The 15,350-nt window shown below is 45.1% G+C and overlaps 2 protein-coding genes across 2 annotated transcripts in view; both read right to left on the bottom strand.

Moving 5' to 3' along the window:
* mta2 (metastasis associated 1 family, member 2) overlaps positions 1-871 on the bottom strand; it is a 45,275-nt gene extending 44,404 nt beyond the window's left edge. The window contains exon 1 of the mRNA XM_080518778.1: positions 523-871. Within this exon, the coding sequence (XP_080374904.1) occupies positions 523-550 (28 nt within the window). The 5' untranslated portion in view covers positions 551-871. The remainder of the gene's footprint in view (positions 1-522) is intronic.
* An 8,891-nt stretch (positions 872-9,762) lies between these two features.
* Positions 9,763-15,350, bottom strand: part of eml3 (EMAP like 3) — a 47,567-nt gene continuing 41,979 nt past the window's right edge. Inside the window, 6 exon segments of the mRNA XM_080519355.1 lie at positions 9,763-12,175; positions 13,194-13,324; positions 13,607-13,705; positions 14,193-14,280; positions 14,991-15,088; positions 15,145-15,211. Of these exon segments, the coding sequence (XP_080375481.1) occupies positions 11,963-12,175; positions 13,194-13,324; positions 13,607-13,705; positions 14,193-14,280; positions 14,991-15,088; positions 15,145-15,211 (696 nt within the window). The 3' untranslated portion in view covers positions 9,763-11,962.

Genomic DNA, 15,350 nt, shown 5'->3' on the forward strand with positions numbered 1-15,350 from the left:
TAGTTAGCATTAGCCGCCGCACTGACCTCCCGACAGAAGCTAGCGGCTAATGCTAACTAGCCCCGCGTTCACTACCAGGACCGAGGGACCGACTCGGCGGCAGTGAACCGGGACCATCCGCCGCCGCCGCGGTGCTCACTCCGACCTGAAGCAGCCGCCCGAGCCCGGCCACCGCTATAAAAAAAAAAGCTCCCAAAGCGGCTCGCGCCGCTCCGCCGCCGCGGGCTGTTTCGGTTAAACTAACTCGCGGCGATCGGCTCTAAAAGTTCATTTGGTCTAAAAACGAGCCGGGGAGTGTTATTAACTGCCCGGGCAGCCCCGGTGGCCCGCCGGGCCGAGTGGACCGAGCCCCCGCGGAGCCGCTCGGCACACATTCTTCATTTTGAGCGATACTGAGCTTCATATGCTAACGGCTAGCCGCGGCTCGCGGCTCCGCCAGCAGCCTGCTAGCGGCTAGCGAGCCGCCTCGCCGCCGAACAATCCCGCAGCGTGGGGGGGTCGAACATGGAAAACACTCCTTACCTCCCACTCGGTACATGTTGGCCGCCATTCTCTCGTAACCTTTATCAAAAGCGGTCCCCGGGTCTTCCCCCGCGCGGGCAGAATCAGCTCGATGGGATCTATTTTATTCCTTCATTTAGCGCAGACACCCCCGCCGCGAAACAAAGCCGGCTCCGGGCAAAGCACGCCGAGCCGTGGCGGGTAAAAAAGTTGAAAGTTTCCGTTAGCGATGCTCCGGAGCTCCTCCACAAATACACAAGTCTTTGTTTTCGCTCCTCGGACGACCTTCCTCTCCTCTTCCTCACTCACTCACTCATTCACACACAGCGAGCCTGTCTCTTACTCCACTCTTCCTCCCATCCTCCGCTCCCAGCTTCATCCTCCTCTTCTTCACCTCCACTCAGTTCAACACACAGACGCACACACACACACTCGCGCGCGCTCACGCGCGGGTCCCCTTGGTTCGTGCGCACGTCGTCATCTTCGGAAATCGTCGACAATCTCCGTCAATTAAGTTTCTCGGGGCCTTTTATTGACCGAGCGGAGCAGCACGTGGAGCCGCAGCAACTTTCCGCCGAGTCTCAAGTCAAAACGATCCGCGTTCCGCAGCCGCCGTCTCCGCCTCAGCGCGAGAGGCCGGACCGAGCCCGGTGTCACCGTTCCTGCACGGCAAATCCAAAAATGTGACGCGATTTTCTAAATTCATAAAGACATTTTTGCTCAGAATTCTAACCGTTGATCACAGAAACTCCACTTTCACAAACTCAAGCCTTAAAAAAAAAAAAAAAGAAAGAAAGAATGCTGAGCTCAGATTAATTCTAAATTAATCTGAGAAATTTTACCCGAATCTCAGAATTCACACTTTTACTCACAATTCCTAATAGAAAAGTGGAGGGTATGACATGTTACTTTTACTTTTAAATGTGATCTCAGAATTTTTTAAATTTTTTTTAAGGTAGTGCAGATAAACAATACAAAACAGTAAACGATCCCAAAGATGTGTGAAAATAAACAATACATTCTGATCTCAGAATTTTATACTTTGACATGAAATGCTGAGATTAAATTGATCATTTTCAGGGGAAAGAATCTGAATATTTAAAATGCCTGAAATTTGACCCCGATCACAGATTACTGAGGAAAAGTTACCATGCGACAAACGTTGACGCAGTACAATGACCTGGGGTCAATGTGGTGCAGTTTACTGAAAACTTTAGATTTTTTTAGGGAGTTTTATTTATTTAATTTTTTTCTAATCTGTCTTGGAGCAATATTTCCGTTTTAGAAGGTGTGATTTTAGTGTGATTGTGAAAAACCAAAACTGCAGTGAGTCCATTAGAAAACTGACTCGGAGGAACCTGGGGTTATGTAGGAATGGACAGGACAGGATCATGCTGTAGTTTGCTGAAAACAAATTGATTTGAGTTTTTAGGAAATGCTCTGCCTGGACATTAATATAACGTATTGTGTGATTTAAGGGTGTAATTGTGAAAAACGTTGATGTTGTCGATGATCACGTCAATATGGACCACAGAGTACACTACTTTTAAAATGAGCATAAGCTGCACCCACCATATTTAAAATATATACAAATGTGTATATATATATATATATATATATATATATATATATATATATATATATATATATATATATATATATATATATATATATAGTCTATAAGTACATGTGTCCACGTTGTAACAGGGCATGAATTTCACTGTGGGATTACATGTGTTTTTCTTTTTTTTTTAAAGAACAAATGTGTTTTAAACGGCAATGAACTACTTCAAAAAATACACAAACACTGCGGCTTTCTTCTCTGGTCATAAAGTATTTGTTGACTGTGAGGAGATGATTGGTCAGCCGAGAGAGCAGCCACGGAGTTCAGAGTTACGTGATGCACCTAAACGCATCATCCACATATTGTCGGCATGAAGCTCGTTTACCTGTAAAAATCCATAAATGAGCTTGATTATTTAAGCCACTGAGTTCAAAGTGTGTGAAAAAGTAGCAGCCGGTAGTCCAGACGTACCATAAAATCCATTAAATAAGGAAATTTCTATAATTAACCCAGACATTTCAGAAAAAAAGTAGTGTTAAAGTCAGAATTCTGACATTAAGGTTTTCAAAAACACTTCGAATAGAAAAAAAAGTTACATTTCTGAGAAAAAAGTTAAATAAAGACTAGATTGCATTGAAAATTAGAGCAATTGTCAGTAAAAATCCACTCCTCTGCTCCTTGATACAATTAATAACAGTGAATCTGGAGTGTTTTGCTGGGATCTTCCTCCCACTGCAGCTGTCGCCAGGTGAAGAAAACAGCTGGAGCAGCTGCTTGTGGGCGGGTCAAAGGGAGGGTCTATCTGGATCGGGGTTGGCTAAAAACCCTGGTGATACCGAGGGTTTGAGTTCCGATTTGCATCTTTGGAGCCAACGCACTTTAGAAACAATTAAACAAGCCAGAGAAGTAGACGACAGACTTTCTTCACTTCTGGAGTGACACTCCAGGGATGGAGACAATTATTACTGTAGGAAAACCTTTAGGAAGTCAATTTCGCATGATATGGGACCTTTAATAAGAAATAGTGTGAATATTTACATTAACAAGAAGGACGTGTGATCGAAAAAGTCATAAATCAAAGTTCAAAGTCAGAATTGTCATGATGAAAAAAAAAGAATCTGTCTTTAATCTCAAAATCCAGAGAACTCCCACTTTCATTCCAAATCCAGAGGAACTGCCATCCTCATCAATATAAATGTCCCATTTCTTCATGTCCAATGTTGAGGCAGGTTCGTCTGGTCGCTATATAAGAGTGGGAGGTTTATTAAATAACACCCGTCTCACACCGACAAACCTGTATGCACCAAGCTGGAATACAGCACTGTTTTTGCTATTTTTATTTTTCACGTCTGTCCAATTTAAGCGATGGTCCCAACCCACCGTACTTTCAACTGTGTGCTGTCTATGTGCAAACACGTGAGCAGAGTTTGGGGGATCCGTACGAGGAGAGTTCCGCCTCCATATGGACACACGTCCTAGCACTTTTCCTGCATCGGGAACTTTGGCTGCGTTCAGGCTGCAGATTCACCTCCTGTATGGGCTTGAGTCCTCTCCTCCATGATGTCACTGTCCTCCATGATGTCACTCCTCCATGATGTCACTCCTTTTCCATGATGTCACTCCTCCATGATGTCACGCTCCTTCATGATGTCACTCTCCCCATGATGTCACTCTCCTCCATGATGTCACTCTTCCATGATGTCACTCTCCTCCATGATGTCACTCTCCTCCATGATGTCACTCCTCCATGATGTCACGCGCCTTCATGATGTCACTCTCCTTCATGATGTCACTCTCCTCCATGATGTCACTCCTCCATGATGTCACGCTCCTTCATGATGTCACTCCTCCATGATGTCACGCTCCTTCATGATGTCACTCTCCTTCATGATGTCACTCTTCCATGATGTCACTCCTCCATGATGTCACTCTCCTCCATGATGTCACTCCTCCATGATGTCACTCTCCTCCATGATGTCACTCTCCCCATGATGTCACTCTCCTCCATGTCACTCTCCTTCATGATGTCACTCTCCTCCATGATGTCACGCTCCTTCATGATGTCACTCTCCTTCATGATGTCACTCTTCCATGATGTCATTCTCCATGATGTCACTCTCCTTCATGATGTCACTCCTCCATGATGTCACTCTCCTCCATGATGTCACTCCTCCATGATGTCACTCTCCTCCATGATGTCACTCTCCCCATGATGTCACTCTCCTCCATGTCACTCTCCTTCATGATGTCACTCTCCTCCATGATGTCACTCCTCCATGATGTCACTCTCCTCCATGATGTCACTCTCCATGATGTCACTCCTCCATGATGTCACCCTCCTTCATGATGTCACTCTCCTTCATGATGTCACTCTTCCATGATGTCATTCTCCTCCATGATGTCACTCCGCCATGATGTCACTCTCCTCCATGATGTCACTCCTCCATAATGTCACTCCATTCCTAAATGGGGCCCCTGCTCCATCAAGAAAATGCTGGTCAACATATAACCACGGTAAACAACGAGGTGGGTGTCAGACTTACAGATCCTTTGGAGATGAATCAATGTTTCCATAGGTATTACTCAAAGCTTTATACCACAGAATCTAGCAATGCTGATCTAATCTCTGTTGGATTATTTTATTAGACACCTTAACACCCCCACAATTGATAAGGAAACTGCCACCAATTTAGAAAGTCAATTTTCCAAGTTAAAATTGATTACTGCTGCCAGGTGCACAATGGAAAATCTGCTAGGCAGGATGGATATCCCAGCAAGTTCTTTAAAAGATTTACCAAAGAACTTGCTCCGATCCTACTTCTAGTCTACGAAGAATCACTCGACTTCAGCTCACTGCCTGAAACAACTAGACAAGCTATTATATCATTAATCCATAAAAAAGGTCAAAATATTCAAGAATGCACAAATGAAAGTATCCCATTATGCAGATGATATGCTTTCATACATATCTGAACCAGTAAGTAGCTTACCATTGATACTTGCCTTGTTAGATATATAAATATTTAGATAGTTAAATTACACATTATTTTAAACATCTTTACAAAGCCAACATCCCCCCAATTATCAAATCTATGAAAAATTATTTTGAACACTGGAACTTATTACCATTATCATTAGGAGGTAGAATTAACACAATCAAAATGATTGTGCTACGTAGAGTTTTATATCTGTTCCAGTGTATTCCTGTCTTTTTTTTTTGACAGAATCCATCTTTTTGTTTATTGATAAAGTGTTATCTTCATTCATCTGGAACAAAAAAACATCCACGAATATGGAAAAATATCTTACAGTGGCACGGTGAACATGGACCCAATTTTCAGTATTGCTACCGGTCGGCTAACATACGCGCTATGCTACATTGGCTCAACCCATCACAAGATTTTGGTCCGAAATGGTTATGGTTGGAACGGTTGTCATGTGGACCTGCCTCTGTCCACGCTTTACTTTGTTCCATGCTCCAGAACCTATATCCAGATACTCTATGAGTCCAATTGTTAAGCACTCCCTGAAGATAAGGGCACAATTCAGACAGGTATTTTCACTGAATAACATGTTAATTCATGCTCCTACATCAAGAAACAATATGTTCAAACCTTCCATTATAGACAGATCCTTTGATATCTGGCCCAGGAAGGGATGAGTTACCTTAAAAGACTTCTATATCGATGATCATTTTGCATCGTTTGAGCAGCTGAGATTAAAACATGAAATCCCTAACTCACACTTTTTTCCAAATATCTGCAACTCCGTGTCCTTGTTTCCTCAGAATCAGTTGAATATCCATCTATACGGCCCAGATCTCTTCTTCATTCTCTTCTGCAGCTTCGCTCCGAACATAAAGAGCTTATCGGGAAAAATCTACTCGAACCTTTGACACGTTTAAAAAAAAAACAATGGGAGGGAAAAACTCGGCATAGAACTTACTGAGGATTTATGGGACTCCACATTAGACAGGATACACTCATCTTCAATCTGCTTAAGACATAAGGTCATACAATTCAATTGTACATTAGGTGACACTGGTCGAAGGCGAGACTTGGCAAAGATAACACCACATATTGGCACGCTGTGGAGCAGCAACAGCCACTTCATCACATTTGTTCTAGCTCTGCCCAAAGTACCCAATCTATATTCAAATTCTTCTCTGACCAACTCGGAGTACTCATGGCACCTCTTGCCGTTATAGCAATATTTGGTGTTGTACCGCAGGATTTCTGTCCCCACTCGACAGAGCAAAACCATGATGGCCTTTGCTATGTTGCTGGCTGGAAGACTCATACACAGATGAATCTCCTCCAACCATCATTGGATCAGGGACCTTCTGCATCATCTGACTTTAGAATCAGCTATACCTCTAGTCCAGTGTTTTTCAACCTTTTCTGAGCCGAGGCACACTTTTTTCTTTGGAAAAATCTGGAGGCACACCACCACCCGAAAATGTTAAAATGTGGAACTCTGTAGCCTCTATTAACAATATAAAGTCATTCTCATCAAAGTTTTATCAACAGGAATCAAATAAATACAGAAAAAAGTATTTCCCAATTTCTTTTTTTAATAGTGACTCCCTCAGTGTGAAACCTGGACCTGATGGATGAAGAGCTGAGATCCTGGTTCACATTCTTCCTTTTCAAAAACTTCTCCATCACTGTCACTGACACAGTACTTTGATACAAGATGGTAGCAGGAGGTGGAGATTAACCACACTGACGTCTTTCAGTTTCGATTTCACCAGCAAAGTTTTGTGCTGCCATCTACTGGCGAAAAGTATTCATACATGAATACTCTGCAAAAAAAATAAAAAATTCAGAAAAAAATTTGAAATTGGATCAATTCCCACAGCACACCTGACTATATCTTGGGGAACACCAGTGTGCCGCGGCACAGTGGTTGAAAAACACTGATCTAGAGGCTGTGCCCTCGACTTCTGTGCTATCTGGCAATCAGTTCAAGATCAGGTTGAAAAGACTGATACCGCAGACATCTTGAATGTGTAGAAGTAAAACCTCCATCTTTAAAAAAAAAAATGGTTGATGAGATGAATGGTTCATGTGTTGATACCTTATGAGTTTTAAATCCAGAATTTAACAAGAAAACAGGTGAAATGTTCAGAAGTTTCAAACAGGTGATGGTTCACAGACGTTGTAAAATCTACACTGACTTCTTCTTCATTATCGTCATCATCATCAACATAAAGAGTGACGGAGCAGACCACTCAGACCGGAGCTCCAGGACACGCAGAGTAACTCATTACTTTTTTCTTTAAAAAAAATTTTTTTTTCACAAACAAAATACAATTATATATAAGTACTCACGAATTGAGGAAACCTTACAAAAATACGATCATATTAGTGTAGCTTGCCCCTCTCTCACCATGCAGTGTATATTGCATTAGTGTAGCTCGCCCCTCTCTCACCATACAGTGTGTATTGCATTAGTGTAGCTCGCCCTTCTCTCACCATACAGTGTGTATTGCATAAGTGTAGCTCGCCCCTCTCTCACCATACAGTGTGTATTGCATTAGTGTAGCTCGCCCCTCTCTCACCATGCAGTGTGTATTGCATTAGTGTAGCTCGCCCCTCTCTCACCATACAGTGTGTATTGCATTAGTGTAGCTCGCCCCTCTCTCACCATACAGTGTGTATTGCACTAGTGTAGCTCGCCCCTCTCTCACCATACAGTGTGTATTGCATGCAGTAAAGTGTTCATGCTCATGCTGTGGCTCCATTCATTTAGGTCACATGATTTTGATGAAGTGGGGCTTGAAGCCCCGCCCACTAACAACGTCATTAGAGGCTCAGAGCTGATTGGCTGGCGCTGATTTAGACACTGCTTCACAGAACAGGAGCAAGTTGTCACAAATATCAGCTTGTTAGCAGCAAAAGCTAATAAACAGTTAATAATAGCAATTAATTAGGTTGATTACTTATGAGCACGGGCTTCAAACTTATTTTAGCTGAGAAACTGAAGGCAGAATTCTCACTCACCAGCAGTTTTACTGGTGGTCTACTGGTAGAACTTTTGTCTTAGGAACTGCCAGACTTGGTTCGATTCATGCCAATTACTTTTTTTTTTTCCAGTTGAATGTTTTTGATCAGGTGTCTCCAACGCTCAATATTGTTACTGGATAAGCGCCTATATGGTTGTTATGTTGTTGCTAAAAGGTGGTACGCCCACTTTACTGTGGGATTCAGTGCCGTCACTAAACCTGAAATAAAATCTTGCCCCACCAAGTATTTACATCGAGAAACGCCACTGATCATATGGGTGTTGTGGGTCTTTTGTCACAATTAGACGTTTGAGGTAGTTCCTTCTTTCAAACGGTTCCATGGAACAATTATATTTATTATATTAGTTGTGACTAGTTAAAACATTGAGTTGGGATCAATAAGAGCAACTCGTTACTTTTATTAGTTATTACCAGTGAGAAGAGAAATTTAGGATTCATACTCTTATTAACCTTCACCACGCCGTTGGTGCTCCTCAGTGGTGGAGCTGCACTGCCCCCTGGTGGTCTTTCACTGCACGTTCTCACTAAATGTTCTCACTCCATGTTCTCTCGATCAGTGTTTTTCAACATTTATTGAGCCAAGACACACTTTTTTCTTTGGAAAAATCTGGAGGCACACCACCACCACCTGAACATGTTAAAATGTTAAACTCTGTAGCCTCTATTAACAATATAAAATCATTCTCATCAAAGTTTTATCAACAGGAATCAAATAAATACAGAAAAAAAAGTATTTCCCAATTTCTTTTTTTATTGTGACTCCCTCAGTGTGAAACCTGGACCTGATGGATGAAGAACTGAGATCCTGGTTCACATTCTTCCTTTTCAACAACTTCTCCATCACTGTCACTGACACAGTACTTTGATACAAGATGGTAGCAGGAGGTGGAGATTAACCACACTGACGTCTGTCACTTTACATTTCACCGGCAAAGTTCTGTGCCGCCATCTAGTGGTGAAGAGTATTGAAGCATCACGGAGTTGGTCGCTGCAGGGCATGATGGGAGTTCAGGTTATGTGTTGCCGGAGGTTATGGAGGGTTATTGTTGGGGTTGTTGTGTGTTGATTTGTGCTTGTGTTGTGTTTTTGTTCCTCGGTTCAGAGAGTTAATTATTTCCTCTAGTTTGGTTTGTTGGACGTTGGTGATCAACCATGAGTGAGAAATGTGTTGTGTGGAGTCTCATCCTGTTATGAAGTTCTGATTGTGTGTGTCCATGTCAAAATAAAAGCCTCTGGTGATCAGCTCGCAAAAAAGAATCTCAACTCAGAGCAATTATTGGTGCTTGCCACAGTATTTATACTTGATTACTCTGCACACTGCTCTCACAGCTGACAACGGCTGTGAGAGTCAATGTGTTTTAGAAAAAATGTGAAATTGGATCATTTCCCACGGCACACCTGACTAGATCTCGCGGAAACACCAGTGTGCCGCAGCACAGTGGGTGAAAAACACTGATTCAGGTCTTCATAACCAGAGTTCTCCTTCCATTGAGGATGTTCCAGAGTAAAATGTCACACAGATTGAAAAAGGTTCCACTGTTAATGCAGAGTAGAAGCGATAATGTAGGAACTGAGGAACCAGAGCCGTCGTGTGTCCGGGACACAAAGACCGGGATGGTAGAGAACCTGACACACGAGTCCAGTCTTCACGTTTTTATTGAGAGTTTTCACTGATACATCACAGTATTTTCCACTTTGGTTAAATACACGTTAAACTGTACTGAAGTACTTTCAAGTGTACTGATCTACCTTTAGAGGAATGGGTCAGGAAGAGTGCTGAACGGGTTCATCACAGTCTAATGGGGGGAGGAGGGGGGGGAGGGGGGGGCAGGAGGAGGGAGAGGAGGAGCAGGAGGAGGAGGAGCAGGAGGAGGGGGAAGAGGAAGAGGTGAGGAGAGGAGGAGCAGGAGGACGAGGAGGAGGACGAGGAGAGGAGGAGGAGGAGCAGGAGGAGGGGGAGGAGGAGGAGGAGCAGGAAGAGGTGAGGAGAGGAGGAGCAGGAGGAGGAGGAAGAGGTGAGGAGAGGAGGAGGAGCAGGAGGAGGGGGAAGAGGGAGAGGTGAGGAGAGGAGGAGCAGGAAGAGGTGAGGGGAGGAGGAGCAGGAGGAGGAGGAGCAGGAGGACGAGGAGAAGAGGAGCAGGAGGAGGAGGAGGAGCAGGAGGAGGGGGAGGAGGAGGAGGAGCAGGAGCAGGAAGAGGTGAGGAGAGGAGGAGCAGGAAGAGGTGAGGAGAGGAGGAGCAGGAAGAGGTGAGGAGAAGAAGAGCAGGAGGAGGAGGAGCAGGAAGAGGTGAGGAGAGGAGGAGCAGGAGCAGGAGGAGAAGCAGGAGGAGGAGGAGGAGCAGGAGGAGGAACATGAGGATGAGGAGCAGGAGGAGGAGGAGGAGCAGGAAGAGGTGAGGAGCAGGAGAAGCAGGAGGAGGAGGAGAAGCAGAAGCAGGAGGAGGAGGAGCAGGAGGAGAAGCAGGAGGAGGAGGAAGAGCAGTGTCAGAGGAGGTTCAGTACAAGGAGCAACCTGTTAAAGAAGCGACAAGCAGCGTCAGGTGAAGAACGTTAAGCCCTGCTGGCATCCTGCCAACTGAGCCCACCTGGACCTGTGCAGACGTTATTTTGTCCTCAGTGTTGACTGACAGGCTCCTCAAGGTGTTTTCTTACCGTTCACGATTTCAAGAGTGTATCCTCATAGACCCTCCAATCTCCTAATGGTCCCTCCTATCTCCTTTCCTATCCACTTCTCTTTAACCGCACAAGTGGTTGCCATGATAGGGAGCGTAGGAATTGTCACAAGGCTAAGGGAAGGAGGCTCAATGCTTCCTTTAGAGCCTCCTTTAGCCTAGGAAACACTGATGCTTCCTTTAGAGCCTCCTTTAGCCTAGGAAACACTGATGCTTCCTTCAGAGCCTCCTTTAGCCTAGGAAACACTGATGCTTCCTTTAGAGCCTCCTTTAGCCTAGGAAACACTTATGCTTCCTTTAGAGCCTCCTTTAGCCTAGGAAACACTGATGCTTCCTTCAGAGCCTCCTTTAGCCTAGGAAACACTTATGCTTCCTTTAGCCTAGGGAACACTGATGCTTCCTTCAGAGCCTCCTTTAGCCTAGGAAACACTTATGCTTCCTTTAGCCTAGGGAACACTGATGCTTCCTTTAGCATAGGAAACACTGATGCTTCCTCTGAAATCAACTACAAACAAGTTCCGAACTAGGAATGTTCTGGATGTAGAACCAACACAATAAAGTCACAGTAAAGTTAGGAAGCCTCCTAATGCCTTTCCTTAACTCCTTCAGGAAGCCTCCTCACACCTTTCCTTGTCCCTGTTATGTCATCCATGGGGTTAAGGAAAGGTGGATAGGAAAGGAGATAGGAGGGACTATTTGGATGGACCCTAAATGAGTTTAAACATAACATGGCTGGCCCAAGTGAGCCTGCCAGTCAGAGCTGAGGGCAAAAACAAACTCTGAATCAAGGAATCAGTCCACCTGGGAAATCTAAGCAGACACCTGACAAATGAAGACAGAAACATCTACAGGTCTGCGTAGGACTGTGACACACACACACACGCACACACACACACACACACACACACACACACACCACAGAAAAACAGAAATTTGAAATGACGTGGCACACAAACGTAAAGCTGACATAACAGCTTGTTTTAAAACGTCACGTTGCTGATTGTACAAAATCTCGGGTGTCACTGAGCCGTCAAACTGCGTCAGTGTCAGCCGCCGATCAAACGCTGCTCAATATACTCAGAGTATATATAAAAAAAAAAGTCTTTGGTAAACAGGAAGTCGGGAGACGGAGGAATGTCACAGCGTCCAGTTTCTCCAGGTGCAGCAGGTCGTCGCCTCCGTTCCACTGCAGCAGCCTCAGCAGGCGGCCGGCTCCGGGGACGAGGCGGAGGCGGAGGCGGAGGCGGAGGCGGAGGCGGAGGCGGAGGGCAGCCGCTCCCGGCCCTCCAGCACCCTCCACTGCAGGATGCAGGTGTCTTTCCCCCCGATGGACAGCAGGTGGGAGTCGCTGTGGGTGAAGCAGACGTTGGTGACGTGGCTGCCGTGGCCGTCGTAGCGCTGGCTGGGGGCCTGCAGGGGACGAGCTCAGTCAGTCAACGCCGTCACAAACCACAGAAGAAGACAACAGTGACGTGTTTTGATGGTTTAACAGAGTAACCATACTGAAACTACTGTACTTGGACGACTCCAAATGCCAACGAGTTTTAACGGAGAGAGGGAAAGTAACATTTCACACGTTGTTTTCATTCACAAACTTTAGCTAAGAGTTCATTCTGTTGCATTTCACTATATTTTGAACATTCATGTATTATCCTGCAACATTAGTTGTTGATACAGCAACAGAATGAAGGTTTATGTTCATTTGAAATGTTATTGTATATATACACACATACACATGTATATAACATATACAAAGAGGTATACTAAATAAATAAAACTTTACTTCAGGAGCCACATACAGTCCAGTTTCATCTTGAGTGGCCGGTCTGGTAAAATATTAACATACTAATGTATATATTTACACTTTAAAGTATTTATTCGTTGTGGTAGTACACAGTGTGTGTGATGAAACTGTAGAACTGGGAACCGAGGCACAAAACTGGACCTGAGGAGGCGGGGCTTCACCCAGGAGCAACACTGAACCTGAGGAGGCGGGGCTTCACCGAAGGCATTTATCATTACTATTTACTTTTTTGACTAATTTCTTTTTCTCTCCATTTTTTCTTGTACTCACCTCATCAACATAGAGGCTGAACATCATTGAGAATCCTCTATGAAAACACTGAATTATTCAATGCGCCCTAACCCTAACCCACGTCATTCCCATTAAAGTTTACAGTATCGTACTTTTTGTTTGTCTTATTTTAACATCGGCTGCTGCAAACGGCTGGTGGCAGAAGTCACCAGTTAACAGAGGCACCAGTGAAACCGAAACACCGGAGAGTGAAGCATCATAACGATCCACATCCTGTATTGTTGATAATTTGAGCTGATATCCAACTCAGAGTTGTAGCTCCACCCTTCAGAATGGGGGGTGGGGGTCCTTACCTTGAGTTTAAGCGGGGAGGGGGGGAGGGGTGTTCCTTACCTTGAGCTTGGGGCAGGGGTACTGGAAGAGGTGGACCTTACAGAAGTCGTCGGCCACGGCCACCACCCTCTCACTGTGGGAGCGACACAGCGCGTTGATGTCCGTGCCGTCAGATCCTTCCAGCCACACACCTGAACAACGACCACGTCACCCGCATCAGTTCAGCCTCATCCACACCGCCAACGCCGCGGAAATACTTCAAGATACACCAAAGATACTAACAATAACACAAGAAGACTAAGACGAGCTGTTAATTTGAATATTTTAGTGGTTTATTTATTCTTTGTCCTCATGATTGTATTCAAACTCAGTTCGAATTGTGGAAACGCACTGTGAGAGTGAGAATCCAGCTGGATCCTTTGAAAAGCGAGTTTTCGCGAAGTGAAAGTCAAAACAGGAAGTGTGTTCCTCACCCATGACATGGAAGCCCAACACACACGTGTACGACGCCCACTCTCGGTCTTTGCTCTCGAAGCGGTTCCTCAGCAGCTTGCAGCCGGCGGCGATGTCCCCTGTAACGACACTCCGGTCAGGCCCAGGCAGTGGCGTCTGCTTCAGGTGAAGTCAAGGAACACTCCAATACCACGGCTGAGCAACACCATGGGATTGGTAATAAAGTCACAGGACTGAAGGGATAGGGGTTAGGGTTTAGGGATTAGGGTTAGGGGTTGGCGTTTAGGGTTAGGGTTTAGTGTTTAGGGTTAGGGGTTGGGTTTAGGGCTTAGGGTTAGGTTTAGGGTTTAGTGTTTAGCCTTAGGTTTAGGGTTAGGTGTTGGTGGTTAGGGTTTAAGGTTAGGATTTAGGGTTAGGGGTTGGGGTTTATGGTTAGGTTTAGTGTTTAGGCTTAGGGGTTGGGGTTAGGGTTTAGGCTTAGGTTTAGGGTTGGGGGTTAGGGTTTAGGGTTAGGATTAGGATTAGGATTTAGGGTTAGGGGTTGGGGTTAGGGTTAGGGTTTAGGGTTTAGGGTTGGGTGCAAGCGTGTGTGTGTGTGTTGCTCACAGTAGAGGATCTCATAGTCTCCCGAGTTGGACATGATGTACTTTCCGTCTTTGGACCAGTCGAGGTGAGTGATGAAGCTGGAGTGACCCTGAGAGGAGCAACAACAATAGAAACAACAACAACAACAGAAGCCATTAAGCTGCCCTGAATGGGCCCTTGCTACTGAGACGTTCCGTCGTCAAGGTACAGTCGGTTTGTCATCGGGGCCAGAAATTTTGGCCGATCGGAGCAGGTAGAGGTTATTCAGACTCCGCTTCCTGTTACCGGCAGGGGGTGCTATGGGTCGTCATCATCACTATGGCTGTGATCACATCCAGACGCTCAGTCAACACGGAGAGTTCAAGGGTTTAAGAGTTAGCACGAACCCTCTGAAGCAGCGTATAGAGTTTGAGGCCGACTGGATCACGCTCCAGGTGAGATCATCAAACTTGGGCCTTGGCCACGCCCACAGACATTCGTGGAAGATTTAGAGAAACCTACGCTCGCCAGTCACTTTTCTATCGACTGACCACATCCGAGGTCATTTGGAATTCCCCCTGCGACAAGTTCTCTCAAGAAAATATGGACATTTGAGGCAGAATTGGCCAAAATCCAGCAGAATTTTCAAAATAACTGACTTCCTGTTGGGTTTACGGACATGCTGGGCGTGATTTTATTGTCTAAACAATATAAAACAATATATACAATATAAAAGTCTCCCAGCTGAGTGTCGTTACTCTGAAGAGTGCAGATGAAGGTTTTGTGGTTTCCCACTGATCGACCAATGGGGGCAGAATGTTGGGAAACGCCGTCACTCACGTTGCACCTGCCGAAGCGGCTGTACCTCCGCCCGCTCTCCGTCACGCTGTAGATGTAGATGAAGTTGTCGTGAGATCCCACAGCTAGAAAGCCTCCATCTGCAAACGCCGGAGGGGGGGTCTGAGTTTACGCTGGTGCAGATGAGTTCCGTCACCATGGAAACGGTGACTGGGAAAACTTTTCATAGTGTCCAACGGTTGGCAGTACAGCAACGTGGATTTCTTCACCAACACAATCAGTATGTATCAAGGGGTCCACTACCGTCTTATTATTGAAAGAAACTAAGTTCACCCAGATGTGACACGAGGACCCCTTTGCCTGACTGGACTGTCTAAAATAGTGCCTGACTAAAAGTCACCT

The sequence above is a fragment of the Blennius ocellaris genome (assembly GCF_963422515.1).
Source record: "Blennius ocellaris genome assembly, chromosome: 23".
Lineage (NCBI taxonomy): Eukaryota > Metazoa > Chordata > Actinopteri > Blenniiformes > Blenniidae > Blennius > Blennius ocellaris.